Source organism: Panicum virgatum, chromosome 9K (genome assembly GCF_016808335.1).
Source record: "Panicum virgatum strain AP13 chromosome 9K, P.virgatum_v5, whole genome shotgun sequence".
NCBI lineage: Eukaryota > Viridiplantae > Streptophyta > Magnoliopsida > Poales > Poaceae > Panicum > Panicum virgatum.
In genome coordinates this window covers 65,696,096-65,719,113 of record NC_053144.1, presented here as the reverse complement: position 1 = coordinate 65,719,113, position 23,018 = coordinate 65,696,096, and the positions used below count along the sequence as shown (strand labels likewise).

The window sequence follows — 23,018 nt, the reverse complement described above, 5'->3', positions numbered from 1 at the left end:
ACTGGCCAGAATTATTTGCTTATATATCTATATATATGGAAGAATACAAGTGTTGTTGAGCCAAATTCTTTGCTTATATATGTTTAATGTGTTTGTTTTTGTCTAGTCTTCTTGGAAAATAAATATCAATAACAAATTCATGTTCTGAATTGATATCTGGTCCTGCCCGACGTAGACTACAAGGTACTTCAACACAATGCTGTGCACTCGTGCATCTTCTGAAACAGGCATCCCAACAAGTAGCATTCCCCCAGTTCTCGCCTTGAAGCCGGAATTTGTGAATTCTGCTGGAGTGAAGCGAACTTTCTCATCCAATACGTCCACCAATGACACTATAACTCGCACAGCTGAATGGGATGCTAAATTGGCAGCATCCAAAGCCGAAGTGGCAGATTGGTTTGCCAAGAAGAAGGCGTAAGTCTCTTGATTATTGTTTCTCATGCCCATCATTTTATTAGAGATAGTACTGGGCGTAAAAACATGCATGTTTTCTTTCTGAATGTATGTTGTGTTCTACTTTGTGTATCCTATACGAAAATAATTCTGTCATCAGAATTGCTCCCTTGATATTCCTTTTGTTGGTTCGAATTTATGAGTTAGGCCAAAGATAAAATCCTGTAAAGGTTATTATTCCTCACTCGGAAAAGTTCAGGGTTTAGAAATGGGTATTACCTTGGTTGGATTCAATATAATATAAAGAGGCATGAAACAGCACATCTTTGCTGTAAGCAAACTCAGTGGCACCTACAAGAAATTTTGAAACTTTACCACAATCGTGTGTACATCTGGATTTGGATATTGTCTTTCTTTCTCTCTAACAAAAACTCCAGAAATAAGTAATAGCATTTTTGTTTGTTTTTGAATGATAAGAAGAAAGTCATGATTGACATAAACATGCAGTAGTTATATGCAAGTTGAATCATATGTTTATTCGATTACTCACTTTTACTAATTCCATCATTTTTTTCTTGATCTGCAGGGAGGATGCTGCGTTCGTTAGAGGTGTAACGATACTTGTAGGTTTATGGTATTTAACATTTTTCAGTTATTTTGTTATGTTGGAGAGTGGATCTTCACACATTGACACAAGTAACTGGGAAGGCAAAAGTTGTTCACATTGTCAAGCTGCAGCAAGTGCGAATCCAGCCGTTAAAAATCCCTAAGGCAAGATTCAAAGACAAGCAGGAGTTCCAAGTAGTAATGCAGGCATGGAGTTCAACCTTGAAGGAACCTACTCAACCGAGGGGCCTCAAGCTATTAGCAATCCCCGAATGTTTTGGGTGTGCTTAGTTGTCGGTTGTGAACTTGATATGATGTCAGAGCATCTCCAGCAGATTTGCTATATTGGATACCTATTTCTATTTAAAATCCACCAAAAAACAGCTCCAGCAGATTTGGTATATGAATAACTATCCATAATTTTTTTAGCAAATTACCTAAATTTCTCTCTCCTTGACCCAAATATACCAAACCAAAGGCTGGTTTGCTAAAACTCCAAGCGTGTGGCGGGAGAGGCAACTGCTCCTGGATGGAGCTTTCCACGCCGCCTCCGGCCGCCCGCCGCCTCCCCGCGAGGCCGCGCTGCCATTCCTTGAGATGTCGGCGCGGCGCCGGCCACTGCTCCCGCCGTCTGCCGCTCTTGCCGGTCGCTGCTCTGCCGCCATGCCTCCGAGCAGAGGAGTCACGCCTCCACCCGCGCTTGCAGCTTTGGACCCATCTCCACCGCCGGATGGGAGCAAGGAGTGGACCAGAGAGAGAGAGAGACTGTTTGGGAGGACAACGAGGAAGGCCGGCATGGGGAGGGCCGCCGGGGAGGAAGGCTCGTCGTCGTAGATTTGCCGCCACCGCTGCCCCACATGGGCCTCCGCTGCCGGAGATCGAGGGCAAGGGAGGCCGGCGCCGGAGATCGAGGGCAAGGAGGCCGGAGATCTGCCGCCGCTCGCCCGCCCGCGCCAGGGAGGGAGGTCGCCGCGGAGGGAGGCCGCCACGAAGGGTGGCCGCTGGGGAGGAAGGAGCGCCAGGGAGGGAGAGAGGACGGCCGCGCGTCGCCGGGACCTGGGGAGAGGAGGCGGCGGCCGGCATGAAGAAGAGGAAGGAGATTTTTGTGAAGGAGAGGAAGGGGATTTTTGTTTATAGGTAACCACTATACCAAATCTATTGGAGTGGAGCACAAAACCATAACCTAAATCTTCTCTCTCCTATACCTAAAATCAAATTTAGGTATCCAGTTTTACCAAATCTGCTGGAGATGCTTTTATAGACATTGCCTTTGCTAACTTTTCCCTTCGCCATAGTGTTTTTTAAATTGCCTCGGAATGCCTTGAGCGGCATTTTATAGACATTGGGAGGCGTTCCAAATGCCTTCTATTGGCATCTCTGCTATAGTGTTGAAGGCTGTCACTTCACTTGCACGGGTCATGTTTGGATGGCGCCTGGGAAACCAGCCTGTGCCAGGCAGCACATCCAGGTGGTCGATTTCGTCGGCCTGGGCCCAGGATTGCTGCCTGATCCAAGGTCGCATCCAAACAAGCCCTTCCTGCCAAGCTCAAAGATGGGTAGTGTTTGGAGAGAAAATTCGCACATGATTTTCTCTGCGCAGAAAATAAAAAAGCGGGCGTGCCAGTGTATATAGAAATACACAAAAGAAATAAAAATGCGGGAAAACAAACTTTACTCATATTTTATAAAATACAAATAAAGTTCCCAATACAAATGCGCTCCGCAGACAGCCTGCTGGCGGTGATCTGACTCAGGCGACATGGTCTTCTGGTTCCCGGAGTCTCGGAAAGCTCCCGGTTAATTAACTCCGCAAGTCTAGCTTGCTGGAGTACCTCCGATTCTGCTGCTGTGGTCGTCATCATCAATCTTCGCTCACATTCTTCATGCATGTGTGGTGGTGGTGGTGTAGATGGCACCGGCGTCATCCACGGCCTCGTCGGTCCATGAGCCGATGCAACGTCGCCGGGACATCAGCGGCGTCCGCCTAGATCGTCCGTCCTCGTTGGTCTCGGACGGCGTCGTAGTCGTAGTAGAGGTGGGTAGTCGATGCAGAGTCGGCGAGCTGGACGGAGTTAACGAAGTGTCGTGGCAGCAGATCGTTGGCGAAGTAGTTCTGCGGGAAAATTCCATCCGCAGGACACTTGAATCTTGCAATGCAGCTTGTTCTTTGGTGGAGCACGTACTTGCATGGCACTGTATCTTGCTTGCTTCTCTACAGGTGAACTTGCACGGTGACGGCGCGTGCCTGGGCTTGCATGTGGGCATCGGCTTCTCGGCTCCACGCGTGGCCTTCAACATGACACGGCAGCCTGACGTCAACACCGCCGGAGCCGTCGTCGCCACGCCTTGCCATGGCGTCCTTGCAGCGACGTCGGTGGCGGCTCCGTGCCGGCCTTCGTCGCGCAGCACCGGCTTCGTCGCTCGGCGCTTCGGTGTCCTCACGGTGCCATCGGCGGCGGCGGCTCGGCGCCGTCATCGGCCGGCAGCCGGGCTTAGAGTCATCGCTGGTAGCCGGGCTCAGAGTCGTCGCCGGCCATCTCAGTGTCCTCGCGGCACCGTCGTCGTTGGTCGGCAGCCGGGCTTGACGATGCGGGTTGGTGTCGTCGCCGGTAGTGGCGCCGGCGTCGGTGTGGTGTCGTCGCCGGCCGGACCTTCATCATCTCGTCTCCATCACATGCTCGTTGTAGATGGATGACGACCCGACGAACACCAGTGGACGTGTGTGCGCATGCAAATCTGTAGAAGAATTGGGAGAGGATAGAAGGTTAACCTGCGGCACTTCCGAAGACGAACAGAGGCGCCATGGCTTCTTCCCCGACTCCCTTGACTCGCTTGTCGGCCCCTGCTTGGCGTCGGCGAGGTTGCCGACTCCGGCTCTTCGCAGATGACGGAAGGGCGAGGGCGACGTTGAGGTCGTCGCCGGCGTGGCGTGGATGAAGGCGACGGCGGCGAGGAAGATGAAGACGCAGCCGGACGTGACCTCCTTGACTTCCCTCGCGCCTGCCTTCTTGACTCCCTCCCGAATGGAACCCGGAGCACGGAGGGGTAGGTGCCTTTATATAGGCCGGGTTCAGGTGATGGGTTCACTAGGTTTTCCCACCCGGCGCCGCCTCTCTTCTGTTGAGAAAAAAGCGTGCAGGCTTGCTTATCCGCTGGCCCCTCGCGTGCTGAACGGAATGTTGGGGGGCGCCACCTTCGGCGACCGAAGGCCCGCGTGCAATTTGAATGCAACGACAAGGTCTCCTCCCGGCTCGGCAAGCTGAGCAGTCAAAGGGCTTCAGGCTTTGGGCGAAGACCGAGGCGCCTACGGCGAAGACCGGTTGGCCACAGACGAAGATGAAGAGAAGCGGAGAGAGGCCAAGGCCGAGGCGCCTATGGCGAAGACCGGTTCGCCGCAGGCGAAGACGAAGAGAAGCGAAGAGTGGCGAAGACCGAGGCACCTACGGCGAAGACCGGTTGGCCACGGGCGAAGACGAAGAGAAGCGGAGAGAGGCGAAGACCGAGGCGCCTACGGCGAAGACCGGTTGGCCACAGGCGAAGAGGAAGAGAAGCGGAGAGAGGCGAAGACCGGGGCGCCTACGGCGAAGACCGGTTGGCCACAGGTGAAGACGAAGAGAAGCGGAGAGAGGCGAAGACCGAGGCGCCTACGGCGAAAACCACGTCGCCAACTGCGAAGTCGAAGACCAGAAGGGAAGGCGTCGAAGAGTGAGCGCTTCAAAAGCCGCGCAGGGAATCTTGTAATGGGCACAATGGGCTGTAATGGGCCCAATGGGCAGAAGAGGCTCGGATGTAATTTACCAAATGATGTAAAAATACGATTGTACCCCAGGAATATACCGGGAATATAGTTGTTAAGGGGCATTACGGTGTAATAACGGAGGGTGGTAGGTGAACCGTCACCTATAAATACCCGACCCCTGTACAATGATGGGACACATTGAATACAGAGAGAGAATCCAATTTACTGTGCGAAGCCTCGTTTCTGACTTGGAGTTGTTCACTTCGACTGGTGCGCTCCTTCTTCACTGTTGTAGTATTCGTCCATCAAGGAAGCACTCTCCACTAATAGTTTGGCGCCCACCCGTCGGTTCGACACACCACGCCACACCACATGGCGGCGAAGAATAAGGGAGACGCTACTACCACTTCGACAGACACGACAACAACGACGACAACTCCGCAAGACGAAGCCGCCCCCGGACAAGAGCCCGCAACCGGCAACGAAGACATCACCGTCGAAGACATCGCAGAAGGCCAACACGAAGTCGATATGCTGGACCTTGGCATCTCTGCCGAAGACATCGCTGCAATGCGAAGGGTTGATGCTCGCCTCGAAGAGGCGCGAAGAGCCAAGATACAAGCTCTTCAGGGAGAATCTGCGGAGCCTCAGATCATCACGAGGGCGAAGGGGAAGGAAATAATGTCGACTGAAGCATAAAGGCAAGAGCAGTACAACAAGCTGCAAAAAGAAGAACTTCGCTGCAAGGCGTTACAAGAGAAAAATGCAGGCACCGCAGCCGCCGCAGCCACTGTCGAAGGGCACGGTCGCAACGAACCCACCAAGAAACACAAGGGTCCGAACAAGGACTATACCAGTCGAAGAGATCTCTGACCAGTCTGGGCCAGAGGAGGAAGGGCATTATCGGAGGGTCCACCTGCGAAGAACGCAATTGTCCGAAGAGTCGGAAGAGATACAATGGCCTCATCGCCTCAACCCAGTAGTATTTCCTCAGTTTGATGGTGAGTCTGACACCGAAGAGTTTCTCCTGAAATACGAAGCCACCATAGAGGCAGCTGGAGGAGGCACAACATGCAAGGCGAAGGCACTAGTCCTTGCGCTGCGAGGATTGGCTCAGCGATGGTATGCAAACATACCCCCAGGAAGCATTTTATCATGGAACCAGCTTCGTTCCCAGTTGCGCTCAAGTTTTCGAGCCGTCAGGCCCGACGAAGTCACATCCTGCGACTTCCATAACTTGAAGCAAGGAAGCATGACTTTACAGGAGTACCTTCAGAGCTTGATAAAGCTTCGCGCAAGAGGGCCAGACGTCACTGACCAGAGCATTATCAACTCAGTAGTCAATGGGATCAGCCTCGGCCCATGCGGGGAGAACTTAACCGGGCGAAGGCCGAAGACAGTTACCAAATTATTCGAGATTATGCAAGAATATTGCATATCAGACCGTGTGAAGAGGCAGAAGCTTGAAGAAATGAATGAGAAGAGGAAGTCAAGGAACAACGAAAGGTCGCACCAGAAGCCATGGCATTCCGACCAGTCGAAGCAAAGAACTGTCAATAGCGTCTCCGAGGAGGAGTCACGTGAAACCAGGCACCACAAGAACAAGGGCGGCAGAGACCAATGCGAAGACAGATCTAGCCATGAAGATAGATCTAGCCGCGAAGACAGGCCCAGCCATGATAACAGGTCCAACCGCGAAGACAGATACAATCGCAAAGACCACTACCAGAAAGGCCGAAGAGAAAAGGGGGGCCGAAGGGAAAAAACACCATTTTGCTATTTCCATGGGAAGGACCAAGGTCATTGGACCAATGAATGCCCAATCGCAATTGAAATGAAGGCAGAGCTCGAACGCAAAAATGCACAATCAGCAAAACTAGTAAATTACACTTCGCAACCACCGCATCCAGTTCCTCTTCCACAAACCACCTGGATCCCAACACCAAATTGGCCAGTATCATACCCAGTTTACAACTACAACCCATCATACACACCTCCAATGTCATTGCCTTCGCAACAATCCATGCCACCACCTTCGCATCAGTCGATGCCGATGCTACCCGCTCCGCAGTACGCCAACACATGGTCAAGGAGCTCCACGCCTCTACCCCCACCACCGAAGATCGAGCCAGGACAGATACCGGAAAGATCCAATGAACGCCATCTATGGAGGATCCAATGAACCGGTTCATGAGACGAAGAGGCAACGCAAAGAATACTTCAGAACTGTCGCTCATGTGAGCGAAGGCAAATGTTTCCGAACTCCGTGGTCGCATGTCCCAATAACCTTCACACAGGCGGATCTTCGGCTACAACACTACCCTCACAATGATCCCCTTGTCATCAGAGCCAACATTGGCAAGAATTCAGTACACTTCGCTGGGAACGACGTCGGAAGGATATTGGTCGACAATGGCAGCTCCGCAGACATTCTGGTATGGCAGTGCTTCGTCAAGATGGGGTTCACAGAGCAATCTCTAAAAAAATCACAATATCCTCTCATTGGCTTTGGAGGCAAGAGAATCGAGGCCCTCGGCAAGATAGAGCTCAACGTCACATTCAGCGAAGGGGTCAGCAAAGAACCGAAGCAATAACCTTTGATGTAGTGGACATCAACTATCCATACAATGCCATCTTCGGCCGCAGCACCTTGGTGAAGTTTGCAGTTGTAATCCATCAGCCGTATCTATGCATGAAGATACCTTCGGCAGGGGGAGTCGTGACCGTCTACGGCAATCAAGAAGAAGCGCGCAGGTGCGAAGATAATGCGTATAGCACCAACAAAACTGTGCATACCATTGAGGCTGCCGAAGAGGACACAAGAACATTTGTTGCCGAAGACTTGCAAAGAGACCATAAAAACGAAGGGGTCTCACCAACAGAACATACAAAGAAGGTACCATTATGCGAAGATGTGCCTGATCGTCTGGTGATCATCGGCAAGGACCTCGAGGAGCACGAAGAAGTCAGACTCATACAGTTTCTGAGGAACAATCAAGACGTTTTCGCATGGTCTTCGTCCGACATGCGAGGAGTCAGTCGAGAAGTCATTGAGAATACGCTTACAGTGAACCCGAAGGCAAAACCGATCAAGCAGGGGCAGAGGTCAATGTCCGAAGAGAGGAAGAAAGCAGCACAGGGTGAGGTGGAGAAATTGCTAGATGCAGGTGTCATTCGCGAGGTGCAATACCCAGAGTGGTTGGCAAATGTGGTCATGGTACCGAAGAAGAATGGGAAATGGAGAATGTGCATCGACTTCACCAACCTCAATAAGGCTTGTCCGAAGGATGAATACCATTTGCCTCGCATCGACACATTGGTCGATGCGGCGGCCGGCTCAGAAATGCTGAGCATGCTAGATTGTTTCTCCGACAATCACCAGATTTTCATGAATAAGGGGGACGAAGAGAAAACTCTAGTTACACCACTCCCTTCGGGACATACTGTTACATCAGGATGCCAGAAGGCCTCCGCAACGCAGGCTGTACATTTAACAGAATGATCAAGAAGGTGCTCGGGGACCAGCTAGACAGAAACATCTCCACATATGTGGATGATGTGGTCGTTCGGAGCAAGAAAAAAGATCACATACAAGATCTTCGTGAAACATTTGCAAACCTTTGCCGGCACGGGCTAAAGCTAAACCCTGAAAAATGTGTCTTCGGTGTTCGAAGAGGCAAGCTATTGGGTTGTATGATCATAGAAAGGGGTATAGAGGCGAACCCTGAGAAGATCAAGGCAATCAGGTGGATGAAGCCGCCAACCACAAAGAAAGGAGTTCAAAAATTGACAGGTCGATTGGCTTCGCTGAACAGATTCATCTCCAGGTCGGCAGAAAAGTCTCTCCCATTCTTCAAAGCACTGAAAGGAGCTGGCAACATGCAATGGGGCAAAGAACAGGCGAAGGCGTTTGAAGCCTTGAAAACATTTATAGAAAACTTGGCAGTCATGACCAGCCCTTCTGAGAAGGCAGAGCTCTTGCTGTACATCGCCTCTTCGGGTGCCGCGGTCAGTGCAGCTCTCGTCGAAGAGAGATTAATCGAAGGCAAACTTAAGCAAGTCCCCATCTATTTCATCTCCGAAGCCCTGAGTGGCTCGAAACTACTTTACTCAGAAATGGAAAAAATGGCTTACACAGTAGTCATGGCTTCGCGCAGACTTCACTACTACTTCCAGAGTCACAAGATAAAAGTTCCAACTTCATTCCCTCTTCGGGATATGTTTGAAAACAAGGAGGCCTCCGGCAGAATAGACAAATGGGCTACAAAACTAGCAGAGCATACTATTGACTTCGTCCCCAGAACAGCAATCAAGTCACAGGTCTTGGCAGAGTTCATTGCAGACTGGACTCCAGCGGTGCCTTCGCAAGAGACACCGAAGTTATAATCAATATGGCAGCTTGAATGTGATGGGGCATACCAGAGAGATGGGGCAGGGGCTTCAGCAATCCTCACTGCCCCATCGGGCACACAATTGAAATATGCAACGAGGCTAGACTTCAAAGGGTGCACAAACAATGTTGCAGAATACGAAGGCCTGCTCCTAGGTCTTCGCAAGGCAAGAGCACTGGGAGCGCGAAAGCTGTCCATCAGATCCGACTCGGAGCTAATCACCGGACACATCAATAAAACCAATAGAGCACTAAAGCCGGAGCTGTCAAAGTATCTGGCAGCCGTCCAAGGCATGGAGAGGTTTTTCCTCGGATTCAGCATACGGAGCTTCCCAAGATCGCAAAACAAGCAAGCCGATATACTGGCGAAGGTCGCAGCTCAATATGATCCTCTGCCACCAGATGTGTTCTTTGAAACATTGAAGCAGAGCTCTGTCAACTGCGCCGAAGAGCCTGTAAAATTCATCAATGCCATAACCAGCAAAGACTGGAGGGCAACCATAATGGCCTATCTGCGAGGGCATTTCATCCCTGAAGATGACAAGGAAGAAAAGAGAATGGCTCTCCGTGCTCGCAACTACAAAATCATCAACGAAAACCTATATCGAGAGGGTGTCTGCGTGCCCCTCCTGAAGTGCATTTCTTGTGAAGAAGGCCGACAGTTGCTCGAAGAGATTCACGCAGGCATGTGCTCTTCGCACATTGCAACAAGGGCATTGGTAGGCAAAGCTTTTCGCGAAGGTTTCTATTGGCCTTCGGCGGTTGCAGACGTGCACGAAGTGGTCCGAAAATGCTCAAATTGCCAAAGGCATGCACCGTACAGCAAATTTCCACCAGACGAAGTGCAGTCATTGCCTCCGGTGTGGCCCCTCGCTTGATGGGGCATCGACATTGTAGGGCCTTTGCCCACAGCGCCAGGAAACTACAAGTATGCTGCAGTCGCAGTAGAATATTTCTCGAAGTGGGTCGAAGCCAAGGCTCTCAGAGATATCATAGCCGGAGCCTTGCAGAAGTTCTTCTGGCAAAACATTGTGTGCCGCTTCGGCGTACCAAAAGAAGTCACTGTAGACAACGTCAAGCAATTTGATTGCACCACATTCAGAGACTTCACCACGCAGCTTGGGACGAAGCTATGTTTCGCTTCGGTCTATCACCCGTAATCGAACGGCGCGGTGGAAAGGGCCAACGACATTATCTTCGCAGGCATAAAGAAGAATATCACCGAGTTGCCGAAGGGGAAGTGGATAGATGAGTTATCAAGGGTAATTTGGTCACAAAATACGACAGAGTCAAGGACAACAAAGTTTACTCCGTTCAAGCTCTTGTACGGCAAAGAAGCTGTCATGCCCGAAGAAATCAAGCTCAAATCTTGGAGGACGTCCGAAGGGACGAACAATATAGAGGAAGATATAAAGCCTTCAATCGACACAATCGAGGCAGCAAAGATGCAAGTAGCAATCAACCTCAGCAAATACCAAGAAGAGACTCGAAGATGGAAGAACAAGAAGGTGAAGCCCAGGGAGATTCAAGAAGGGGATCTTGTGCTTCGCAGAATCCCGAAGGCCAAACAGAAAGGGAAGATGCATAGCAAGTGGGATGGACCATTCATTGTCGCCTCCATGGGGAGACCTGAAGCCTGCAGACTTCGCACACTGGAAGGTGTCGAAGACCCATACTCATGGAATAAAGATATGCTGCAAAAGTACTATGTGTAGGAACAATGTAAAAGCTCACGGAGAAAAATAACCGAAGGGGCTCAACAGTTTAGTATTTATTTCTGCAATTTTTTTTGTGAGAAATTCGCACAATGTATCGAAGGGACCGTACTCTTTTCCTCACGGGGGAAGCCTTTGCACGTTCACTCTGAATGTCAAAGGTGTGAAGTTTTTAACGAGGTGGAACCCTGTGTAACCCCTTGTGAAATATAAGCAAGGTCCCCGAAAAGAAAAACCTCAGGAACAGGAATATGGTGAAAGCACCGAAGCGTCTATCCCTCTTCGCCAAGCGAAGAGGGGAGTCATCGGCGCATAAAACAAGCGATGAAGCTTGAAAGAAGTAAGCACGGGACGCAATCCCGGATAGGGGCTTCGCACCCCTTAGCTTTACTTCCAACTAAATAGCAAAGTCCTTATGAGCGAAAAGCCTAAGGCAGAGAAGTCCTTGCGAGCAAGAGCCCAAGGCAGAAATTCGAAGACATAAAAGTCCTTATGAGCGAAAAGGCTAAGGCGGAGAAGTCCTTGCGAGCCAAGAGCCCAAGGCAGAAATTCGAAGACATAAAAGTCTTTATGAGCGAAAAGCCTGGGGCATAAAAGTCCTTGCGAGCAAAGAGCCCAAGGCAGAAAGTCGAAGACAACAAATCTTCATGAGTGAAGAGCCCAAGGCAGAGATTAGAAGACATAAAATTCCTTATGAGCAAAAAGCCTAAGGCAGAAAAGTCCTTGCGAGCGAAGAGCCCAAGGGCAGGAAAGTCGATGAGCAAAGAACCAAAGTCGAAATCTCACATAAAAATTCATCTACCCCCCGCAAGTCGAGCAAAGGGGGGGGGGTGGCGCTTCGCAAAACGTACACTCGCTCGACTGCGGCGTCGATGACTTTCATCCTCCCGCCCGTGCAAAAGGGGGAGGGGGTGGCGCTTCGCAAAATACAAGTTTGCACAGTCAAAGGATAAAACTAGGAAGCACACATATATTCATTTGTATATAAAAAAATAGTTCGTGTTACAGGGAAAATTACACTTCGCAATAATAAGCGAAGAAAATGCACGTGTACACTTCGCACAAAAGCGAAGAAAGATACAAATTTCTTCCCTAAGCGCTAAGTCGAAGACTCCACACAAACTAAATCATGAAGTTACATCTGAAATTTCTTCGTCGAAGATAAGGCGGTCCAAGTTAGATATGACTTCGCGGACCGCAACATCTATTATTTCTTCGGCTGTCCGGCGAAGAAAGGCTTCAAATTCAACCCCTGCAAGCGAGGGCACCCCATCGTTAAGAAGAGCCTTTGTCAAAAATCCCTTGGCGACGATACATGAATTCATGCGGAGCAACCATGTCTTCAACAGGCTCCGGCTTCGGCTCTAGAAGGCCCATGGGCGCTTTATAAGGCCTATCGGTGTTCAAAAGACGTTTTATTTCACGGCGAAGCCGGCGCTCAGACAGAACTTTTGCGTGTTCTTCGGAATTGCGCTGGAATTCCGTGAAGAAACGTTTTGTATCGGCGTTAGATATAGTGATACAGTGATACTTCTGTTTTCAATACTACACTACTACAAAAATCACTAGGCCTTTAGTCATCACACCTCGCCGATCTTCAGCGCATCATCTGCTTGCCCCCCCCCCCGCCATCTTCGCCCTTGCCGTGGCCAGGGGCTCCGTCTTCGCCGCCGCCTGGAGCGCCGCGGTGCAAGTTGCCGGCTTCAGCCTCGCCAAGGAAGCCTCGAGCGAAGATTTCTGCCTTCTCTTGAATCTAAGAGAAATCAAGCATGTCGATAAGCGAAGACGGCAACAAAAACTATACTTTTGAGAAACGCGAAGTGGTACCTGATCTTTCATGCGCTCTAGCTTAACATCGACAAGTAGCCGCCCCTTTTCATGGAAGTACTTCACGAAGTTCTTGGCGATATTCTTTGGCAGGGCAGGAAGGGCTTCGGGGCGCAATGAGTCCAGCGAAGGCCATTCAAAACATGAGTCCCGAAGAAGTCGCAGCTGAGCCTTCACGATGCCCGTCGAATAGGCACTGCTCTCTGCTGGAAGCAAACGGCAGACGGCAGCACTAAGAGTACGTGCCGCAACCGTAGCGGACAGCTCGCATTTGAAGTCCGCGCCAGATCTGGCATCGCCAAGGAGGCACGGATCCAGCGGAAGAGCTCCGCCACTTCGACGTTCTCCTCTTGTGATATCTCCGGAGGGTCAATAGCGAACTTCGCGAGCAGGCCGTGAATATCAGTTTGCACCAAATCTGCGAAGGAGCTGATAGCGGTGCGCCATCGCTGAACAACATCTTTCCCACGGGCACGTTGAGCTTCGGCAACCCTCCGGGCCTCTTCGGCTTCAGCTTTAGCTCTTTCAGCATTTTCCTTGGCCTTCTCCGCAGCAAGTGCGTCCCAGCGAGCAGCCTCGGCATGGTTCCTCGCCTCAGCACGTGCAGCAACGAGTGCCTCCTCGAGAGCAGTTTTTTCCTTTTCTAGGGCTACCACATGCTCCTCCATTCTCGCCAACTGCAAAGTTCGTTCGTTATCAATCCTGAGTTGACGGGAGGCGCAGCGCGAAGCGACGAAGGCATTTAAGGAGAGGTCTTCAACGTCTTGAAGAATTTGGTTCACTCTGGTGGACATCAGGCGCTTCTCCATAAGGGGAAAGCCGAAGGAGGAGCCGGCTTCGGCGAGGAATCTCCTCTCCCGGTTGCTGCTCGAAAACCGAAGACTGCCGACGATGTTGTCCCCGATCAGCTTCGCCTCCGGCATCCCGAGAGAGGCAGCCACCTCAACAGGGTCGGAGGTGCTTACGTGGTAGCCGCTGCTCTCTGTCGAGGTGAACGTCGCGGGCCTTTGGCTGGAAGACCCGGCGGCAGGAACTGGGCCGCCCTCGCCCACAGCAATGGTCGGGGCCGTCTCGGGGGCAGTGGCATGTCCCTGGGGTCCAGGACCGTACCCCTCCACGTCCTCGCCGCTTGACGACGACGACGAATCCGAAGACGTCGATGATGAACTCGGAGACGAAGGGGCTGCGGCTGAGTTTTTAGCTTGGGGCTCCGTGGTCGCCAGGACAGATTAGATCTCCTGGACGAGTTCGTCATCGCTGTCTGGCTCCATGGCGCTGTACTCTAAAGCCAGTGAGGGCTTCGGCGGTGGAGCGACGGCCGCGATAGGACGAGCGGCAATGGGAGGCGAAGAAGTGGTGATGGGATTTCTGTCTCCCCCGTTGTCTTCGGACTCCCCAACGCTGCGAAGGGGCGAGGAAGTGAGGAAATCTAGAAGCTTCGAGCATTTCCCTCCGCCAGGGCCAGAGCCCCCCTTTTTCCGTTTTTTCTTCTCAAGTGTGGCAGTGACGCCACCGGTACCTCCAGCTTTTCCCCCTGCTTTCTGAACAGCGAGAAGAGCTTCGGCAGCACGCTGAGGGGCTTCGATGCCGAAAAAGGAAAACACCTGATTGCCTCGCGCGCCGGCAAGTTTGGACAGAAGCAAGTCATATTCATTGCCGGAAACTGGTCCAAGCATCTCGTCAGCGCAGGTCTCCACCTCCGCTACATCTATTTCTGAAAACGAAGACAAAAGTTATTATTGTCCTCGCAAAAAAAACTTACGTTCTTGTCGAAGTACGAAGACTTCGCTAAAGTTGGGCATCGAAAGCCCATAAACTTCCCTCTCCAAAGGAGCCCAGGAGGAAATGGTCCAGCCCTCTCTGAGGGGGAAGCACCCGCATGCGATGAACTCTTCTATTATGTCACGCATGATGAGCACTTTCGACACCTCACGAAGGACGGTCATGAAGGCTTCATTCGCTGGGATGCGAGCCACGTCCACCTTCGGGGTGTCACCCAAATTTCCAAGCTTCTGAACAACCAAAGGGTGGCGCTTCATCTCCGGGTCGAAGGGCACCTTGTGGTAAAACCAGAACGAAGACCAGTCCCCCGGCCACTTATTCTTCGACGCCCCGACGGGGCTGGGAGCAGTATGTTGAAAGGCGAAGGTGTAGCACCCATACTGGGGTTCCATCTCCGTTGAGACACCGTCAGAGCCACGAACGGAGATGCTCTTCGGCTGGTAGTGCACCCGCATCACCCGAGCGAAGTTCTCCGGGGTCGGGGCGAGGTGGCAGGTCTTCGACAACCACATGAAAAGGTTGACGCAGGCGGAAGAGTTCGGGGTCATGTGGTGTAGGAAGACGCCGTACCGGGCGAAGATGTCGACGACAGTGGGGTCGAGGGGGAAGCGAAGCCCAGCAGAAAAAAAGTCCTTAAAGACGACCACTTCGTCTTCTCTTGGCTTCGCGTAGGTGTCCGTCTCCGGTGGAACACGTCCAAGGCCAGGAGTCAGTACCCCTTGGTTCTCCATTTCTCCAAGCATCGCCAGAGTCATCTTCGTCGGACCGAAGAAGGTGGTAGGCGGGAACTTGCTCTTCTTCGGAGCCATCGCAGGACCAAGCGAGTTCGCCGTGGCGCAAACGACGGGAGAGGAGCTAAAACTGAGACGAAGAGGCACAAAAGCAGAGTGAAGCAAGAGAGTTCGGCGCCGGAAAGCAAAGAAAGCGTACCGTCCCCCGCCCGATCACCCCCACTTATATAGGAGGGGGGGCGTGAAAAATCTGTTTTACCCCTCCAGAATTTTCGCGGAGGGATCGCGCAGGGAAGGGCAATGTCGGATTTTCGCACCGAAAACCTCGGGCGACACATCAAACAAAAAAGTCAAGTTAAGTTTTGATTAACTCTTTAATGCATTTAATACGCCTCGATGTCTGGTCCGTTGCTTCACAGGTGAACTGAAAAGTCTCAGGCCTCGATGGACCGCGAAGCAATTGGTCGAGGCCCGAAGGGTGGCGCTTCGGGGAAAAGAAGTCGAAGTCATCGCCCCTCCAAGGATGGGCAACGACTCTGAGGGGCTACTGTTGGGGGCGCCACCTTCGTCCATCGACCGAAGGCCCGCGCGCAATTTGAATGCAACGACAATATCTCCTCCCGGCTCGGCAAGCTGAGCAGTCAAAGGGCTTCAGGCTTCGGGCGAAGACCGAGGCGCCTACGGCGAAGACCGGTTGGCCACAGGCGAAGACGAAGAGAAGCGGAGAGAGGCGAAGACCGAGGCGCCTACGGCGAAGACCGGTTCGCCGCAGGCGAAGACGAAGAGAAGCGAAGAGTGGCGAAGACCGAGGCGCCTACGGCGAAGACCGGTTGGCCACATGCGAAGACGAAGAGAAGCGGAGGGAGGCGAAGACCGAGGCACCTACGGCGAAAACCAGGGCGCCGACTGCAAAGTCGAAGACCAGAAGGGAAGGCGTCGAAGAGTGAGCGCTTCGAAAGCCGCGCAGGGAATCTTGTAATGGGTCCAATGGGCTGTAATGGGCCCAATGGGTAGAAGAGGCTCGGATGTAATTTACCAAATGATGTAAAAATACGATTGTACCCCGGGAATATAGTTGTTAGAGGGCATTACGGTGTAATAACGGAGGGTGGTAGGTGAACCGTCACCTATAAATACCCGACCCCTGTACATTGATGGGACACATTGAATACTGAGAGAGAATACAATTTACTGTGCGAAGCCTCGTTTCTGACTTAGAGTTGTTCACTTCGACTGGTGCGCTCCTTCTTCACTGTTGTAGTGTTCGTCCGTCCCGGAAGCACTCTCCACCAACACGGAACAACGAGTAGATAAGAATCCTGGGCTCCTGGCCATTCTACCTCTCTGCATCGTGGGCCTGACCAAGGAAGCCTTTCAACACACGTGCGTGAGAAGCTAAACGGATGGGGATGACGCGCGCGGACTACGCTGGGTTGTTACCGCGGCGAGGGAACTGATGCTTCTAGAATATTCTAGACTTGGCCGGCTGCCATGTGGGCCTGGACACGTGATTGATCCTCCACTTGTATCGCGCCGAGTTCGAGTACACGTACACGACTTCATACGTATACGCCGGCGCTGCACTCGTATAGCCGCATGGACTTCTCACACTTGCACGTGCATGCATGGGCATGTTCTTTTATTTGCTTGGGGCTTCACATGTTGAACTCCCATTACGTGATGTTCATATATACGATTCATGACACATATTTTAGATTGGTTGCACAAAATCTCATCAAACAGGCAGAAAATGGAATGGTGTTTCCGCAACATAACATACAAAGTTACTTGCCAAAACTTACCAGAGTTTCATAGTGGAAATTTTAGCCACCAATTCGACCAGCATAGTTTGTACAAACATTGCCAAAGAGATGACTAATTATGAAGGTCTAGATAGCTAAGGAGCATATCCTGCAAATGTTCGTTAGCGACGTTGGGAATCAGCTCACCCCATGGCCCATGGCCACGACCTCACATACTAGTTGAGTATCCAAATCTCTTTCACACACAAATACTGGATTCCGGACTTCACGTAACCTCACCTGTCAGCTTGCGTGTACTACCTGTGTTTTCAGTAAAGCACCTTCCTACGGCATGCTAAGCTTATCGATCAGACCTTCAATACACCCTCCACTTCCTTTTGAGGAACTCCTCGTCTGCATCTCACACTTTGCTACTTCCCTGACCTGCTTGGTTTCCCATTTCAGAAGAAACCAACTGATGAGTCGTATTAGATACCAACCTTAATCCTGACGCCTGTTTACTCCCGGAACAGCAAATAAATGAGCAGATAAAAGCGACGCTGCTACTTGTACCACCGCAACAAAATCCGGATACGTCTGTGTTCTTCCCTACCAGTACTGCTTCCCGTCCCCTAATGCCAGGTTGCCAACACGCGTAAGCATTCTCATGCCGCCGTACGGATTCCTACACCCGCTGTACTAATCTTGCGGAACCTATGACGTCGAACGGCCACAACTTTGCAGCTTCCAGAACGATAAAGCTTTTCATATGGTGATCACAAGATCATGGCGCTAACTTTACTCTTCCTTTAATTTCCAGCAAGATGGTCGCAACCGTCCGATTCGATCCCTCCAATGCCCGTAGCCATGCACACTGCATTGAGTTGAGGGGAGGCTCGGCTGTTGAGCTGCTTGCCTCTCGCGGCATCTGATTCCGTGCTCACTTAGCTCGGAAGAATCTCTCCCCTTTACGTCACAGTCCAACGCCCACCACCAATCCGCGGATAATAATGGAGGACAATCTGAACATGTTCCTTTGCATGATGGGAATCGATAGGTAGCTAGTCAAAAGCTCTGGCGATAGATAACATCGAAAGGTTCGTTCCTCTCCTTGGGTCTCAAGATCGGTTCAGCCGCCAAACACACCTAGCACAGAGATATATTCTGAAGAAACCAAGCCGTCGTATATAGCCTTTCAGACTTGAGAGAGTGAGCAGAGAGAGGCAAGCAGTGCTCGCCATGGGCAGGTCTTCCTCCACGGAGAAGCTGGTGTGCGTCGTGGTGGCGGTCCTGGCCGTCCTGTCGCCGCTGTACATCGACCGGAGGCCCGCGGCGGAGAGCGACGACGACGAGGACGACGGCGGCGGGTCGGCGCTGTGGCTGCCGGCGCTGCTGGTGGTGCTGATCCTGGCCATCAACGTGACGTGCTTCATGGACCGGCGCGTGGTGAGGTTCGACCCCTACTGGATCCACCGCGTGTGGGGGTCCTCCGGCGGGCTCATGGCCATGCTGCTGCTTCTCGGCTTCGTGCTCAAGTGTAAGGCATCCATGTATGTATAGCATGCAGCTACCTCGATTCGCCGATCGACATGGTGGTCTCGCTCTTCCCGGGTTCTTTTACTAGGAGGATGTGCCTCAGGATCAGAACATGAACATGTGTTCCCGTCCTTCCGGTGCACTTGTTCAGGCTCTGCGCATGTAAATTTGCTTCTGATACGTACGGTCTCCTCTCTAAGAAGTAGAATGAAGTGCTTCTGGCGTAGTGGAAGTCCTGATCTTGTGGGTAATCCGCAACCCTGCACGATTGACCTCCCCTTGAGACTCATCAGGATCTGTACATTTTCGGCAATCTTTGAGTTTCCTGTCCGCCCGTCTCCGCGTGTGCTACTGCTGTCGGGCGTTTGGGCGGCGAGCTAGTTCCGCGTGCGCGCGCGCGCGGCACGACTGATGATTTTGGTGCGCCCGATTGAGTAAATTAGTTCCTTGGCTCTAGCAGAAATTCAGCTTAGTTTCTTAGCCCCTTTTTGGTTGAACTTTTATTTGGCTCGCTTTGGTTAGTTTGACAACCTAGGCTAACGGTGTTAAAACCAACCGAGATAAAAACTTATCGGCTCTAACTGTGAAAGAAACTAAAAGTGGAAGACGTTCAGAAGACGAGAGCCTCCCTCGTCCCCCTGTACACTGCCGCAGTGCTGACAACCTCATTCTCCCTCCCTTAACGTATCACATACATCGCCTGCAAAACATGTCGAAATCTTCCTCTCTAATAACTTCATCATCATCTTCTTCAAAGCGGCACTTGGGATGATCTGAGCGGAGCTTAGAATAGGTAGTTTCGGTGCAGGTTATCTGATCAGCATACCACTTCACAAGGTCAATGTCTCTGTCGGGATCAAAAAACCTGTAGTCCACATCAATTGTGCTTGGGCAATCACAGTCATCCTCAGTTTCACCCGTCTTGTGTGGATGCCCGCCAAAGTGCTCCTCGCCATTTGGATGATCGATTTTTCTCTTGCTCTTCTCACATGCAATGCAATTATCTGCGTTTGAGCACAAGCAGGATTAGAGACAGAATCTGCATCAATACGCCAGGCAAAGGTCATAACAAAAATCATGAACTTTGCAAACAGGGCACAGTACTCATTAGGCTGCACAAAACAAATGCATCTCTAGGTTGCAACATTCTACATTAAAACAGACATTCCAATGCATACCATGCAGATCCTAAAATCTTTTGCTCGACATATAACAACAGAACAGACGGTCAAGGGCTTCAAGGCAGCCCCTGCTGCATATAAATCAGCCTGAACCTGTTATTACTTCTTTTTCTGCAGAACCCCTTTGTTTGTTCTGTCATTAAGCAAGATCCGGATGAAGATTTAATCTTGCCAACCAACAAAGTTTTTAACTATATGAACTAATCAAGCTGTAAATCTTGAAATGGAAGAAAAAAAAGGAATTAATAAAAGCTTCTTGGTTACGGGGATTAACTGTTTCGAACAGGAACTTTTAGAATTATGACAGATGAGGCAATGCTATTGCATTAGCAACGCACACAAGCAAGGGAGCATGATATCTTCTCACAGGTGGTGCTCAACTTTAGTAATGAATGGTGAAAAGCGATGTGAGGTCATCAAAAGCATACCAACATGGCTTGGCGATCGTTGTGCGTTTACTAGCATGCAGCACAAGGTGATCTTCTCTTCAGAACAGTTTCTCGAAGGCGGATTATGAGCTTCAGCAAAAAAGTGCACAGGAGTCTGACTTTTGTTTTGTTTACCCTTTGGCCAGGCCATGAAATTGGTGTGGAAATATCGGTCCAGGCAGCAATCCCCAGCCTGCACGATGTTTTCGCCATAGATTGTATGAAGTCGGTAACGTGGCCCGGTTTGGCGAGCAAGCTTGCGCAGCGCCGCATCTGCTATGTCAACCAGGGTTTGGTACCACATCCTCCAGCTCCTCCTCCGCTCTGCGATGATCCGGTCGATCCTTTTGCTCAGCTTTGGAGGATAAGGCTGCGGCGGCGGCGGCGCTTCATCTGGCAGCGGGAGAGGCTGCAGCACGGCGGAGAGGAGCAGGATGTCATGGGAGGAGAGCCTGCGCTTGCCAGCGAGCAGAGAGAGCGCATCGCGCTCCGCACCTGGCAGCACCGCAGTGGCGAAGAGAGCAAGCGCGGCAGGTTTTGGGTGCCGCGCCGCCCGGGCAGCAACCTTGAACGGAGCGGCTTCCAATTCCATGCGGCCGAACGACACAGCCCCGCGTGCGGAAGCGGCGGCGCCGTGGAGGGTGGCATGGGAGAGGCCGAGGTGCCAGAGGGCGTCGTCGAGGGAAAGAGCAGGGCAGAGGTGGCAGAGGTAGGCAACCAATCCGTCGAGGGAGCGGCGGGCGAGGCGGTTTATGCCCTCGATGGTGATGACGTCGACGTCGATGGTGTCGGAGTCGGAGTCGGAGTCGGTGGCGCGAAGGCGGCGGCGTACCAGGCGGAGTTGATGATGTTGTGGACGGGGTGGAGCGGGCCGTAGCAGTGCCCGCCGAGAAGGAGGCCGCGCGCGAGGGTGGTCCGGAGCTCGGCGGCGGGCAGCCGGGAGATGGCGTCGATGTAGTAGCCGCGGATGAGGCCCAGAAGGAAGGGCCGCACAGCCCGGGCATCTCGTGCCCCCCTCCGCAGATCAGGCTTCTCCTCGGCGGCCTGCTGCTGCCGATTCGAACAAGAAATTTTGAGCTCGGCGGTGCGGTCGGAGTAGGAGGATCCGGACGATTGGGGAGAGGGGGGATCGGAGGCTTCCGAAACCTGCTTAGGCTAGCTCAAGGGCACCCCGTATCCCTCCCCCCACCCTACGTAACGTAGGGGGGCTTTGGGGGAGCGAGCCCTCCAACGGCTCCTCCCACTGCTCCCTATATACTGGGGGAGTTGAAACTCCCCCTATGTATAGGGTGAGTTTCAACTCCCCTTATATCTCTAATCATTCCGTTTTTTCACGATATTAATTCCGTTTGAGCTCCGTAACACGATGATAATATGTATTATGACAGTACAAATATTGTATGATTTTTTTTAAATTCAAAAACGTTAAATAAATAGTTAGTTAATGAGTGATAGTATATAAGGGGAATAGATATGGGGGGAATGGTTGGAGAGAAGGAGTTATAGGGGGAGGAATCTTTTGGAAGGAGGTAGTAAAATATAGTAAATAGTATGTTTGGGGGGAGTTGGATGGAGAAAATGGTTGGAGAAAACCTTAGCGCGGCGCCGGCTACGGTTATGCCGGCCAGCCATGCCCGCTTTTGCCGTGCCCTCTTGCCGACGGTGAGGATGGGCTTGCGTTGCGTTATTGTCTTTCGGTAATGCTAGATTAGACCACACAGGAAGAGATTAAAGTGGAAACATATTGCAAACCAACTTCTTCGTACAAAAAGTATAAATCATGGCCACTAAAATCATTTAACAATATTGGTAAGGTCATTATTTCTGTAGCCATACGTAATTGAATGATGTGGCGTTTAATGTGAAGTTTTTTCCTTTGTAAATTGCTTGATCTCATTTGAATTATTTATTTGAGACATGTAAGCCCAAATAGAAAGTATGTAATTGTCGACATGATAATAGACCTTGCTATCTAAATTAAGTATTGGTTTGACCTGAGCCGCTGCCACAATGCTCCCCGGGGTGCTGAGCTGGATTCGAGAGCACCAGTGGCGAAGCCACAGCTTGCCATTGGGGTCAGCCAACCCTATAAAAGTTCGGCAATTCTATATAAATTTACTGTTCATCACTATTTTTTATGTTACTGATCCTGTTGTAAAAAACTGAAGACCCTGATGACCATCATCGCTGGGTTCGCCCCTAGAAAGCACTTATCCCTTTGCATTCAATATTGTCAGGTTTAACTTCTACATTTTGCAGGTTTAACTCAAATGAGGGGGAGTATTTTGCAAAAAGAAAACTCCACGTTGGATGCAACGACGTCCAAATACGTATGACCATGGAAGTAATAACTGTACTGGTATAGTCAAACGACTTTAGCTAGCCAAAGATAGATAACAGAAATAGCTTTTTAGAGTATCCTCAAGATATAAAAATATGTTGGAGAGTGATAAATTAGAGAGTGAAATTTAGAAAAAAATCTTAGAGATGCTCTTAGGGCACCCACAATGTACTCAAAAAGCAGTCCATAGTAATTAAACTATTTCTTTCAGCTAGCTGGATCATTGTGCAACCTATCTGAAAATCAGTCCATAGTTGCAGCTACCCATAGTGTTATGGATCGGCTGAATAGGCTAAAATACTATTTCTTCTCTCTTCTCTCTCCGCATCTCTTCCTCCGATCTCCTCTTCTTTCAGCTAGCTGGACCATTGTGGCCTTTTCTATAACTATGGGCTGCCTGCTATTGGACCCACTCATATGGACTATTTTGCCATATAATGTGCCTTGCTCTTAGTGGCACAATATAATGCCCTGCCATCAATTGCTTGCCTGAAAATACTCCTTTAGATCTAAAGTATATTCGGTCATGTTAATTTTTTGGTAAAATTAATATTTTGATGATAAATTTATTTGGTATTGTCAGTGTTGATTTTTCTAAATCCTAAAA

At 51.0% G+C, this 23,018-nt stretch overlaps 2 protein-coding genes across 2 annotated transcripts; one reads left to right on the top strand and one right to left on the bottom strand.

The window, feature by feature from the left end:
• The first annotated feature begins 17,979 nt into the window (after positions 1 to 17,979).
• On the top strand, positions 17,980 to 18,791 carry LOC120647132. The gene has a single exon (XM_039923776.1). The coding sequence runs from the start codon at positions 18,165 to 18,167 to the stop codon at positions 18,483 to 18,485; it is 321 nt and encodes a 106-aa protein (XP_039779710.1). The 5' UTR covers positions 17,980 to 18,164; the 3' UTR covers positions 18,486 to 18,791.
• Positions 18,792 to 18,998: 207 nt separating this feature from the next.
• On the bottom strand, positions 18,999 to 21,769 carry LOC120647131. Its single transcript, XM_039923775.1, has 3 exons — positions 21,664 to 21,769; positions 20,071 to 21,219; positions 18,999 to 19,465 (listed from the first exon to the last, which is right to left on the bottom strand). The coding sequence occupies exons 2-3, from the start codon at positions 20,660 to 20,662 to the stop codon at positions 19,149 to 19,151; spliced, it is 909 nt and encodes a 302-aa protein (XP_039779709.1). The 5' UTR covers positions 20,663 to 21,219; positions 21,664 to 21,769; the 3' UTR covers positions 18,999 to 19,148.
• Between the last annotated feature and the right edge of the window lie 1,249 nt (positions 21,770 to 23,018).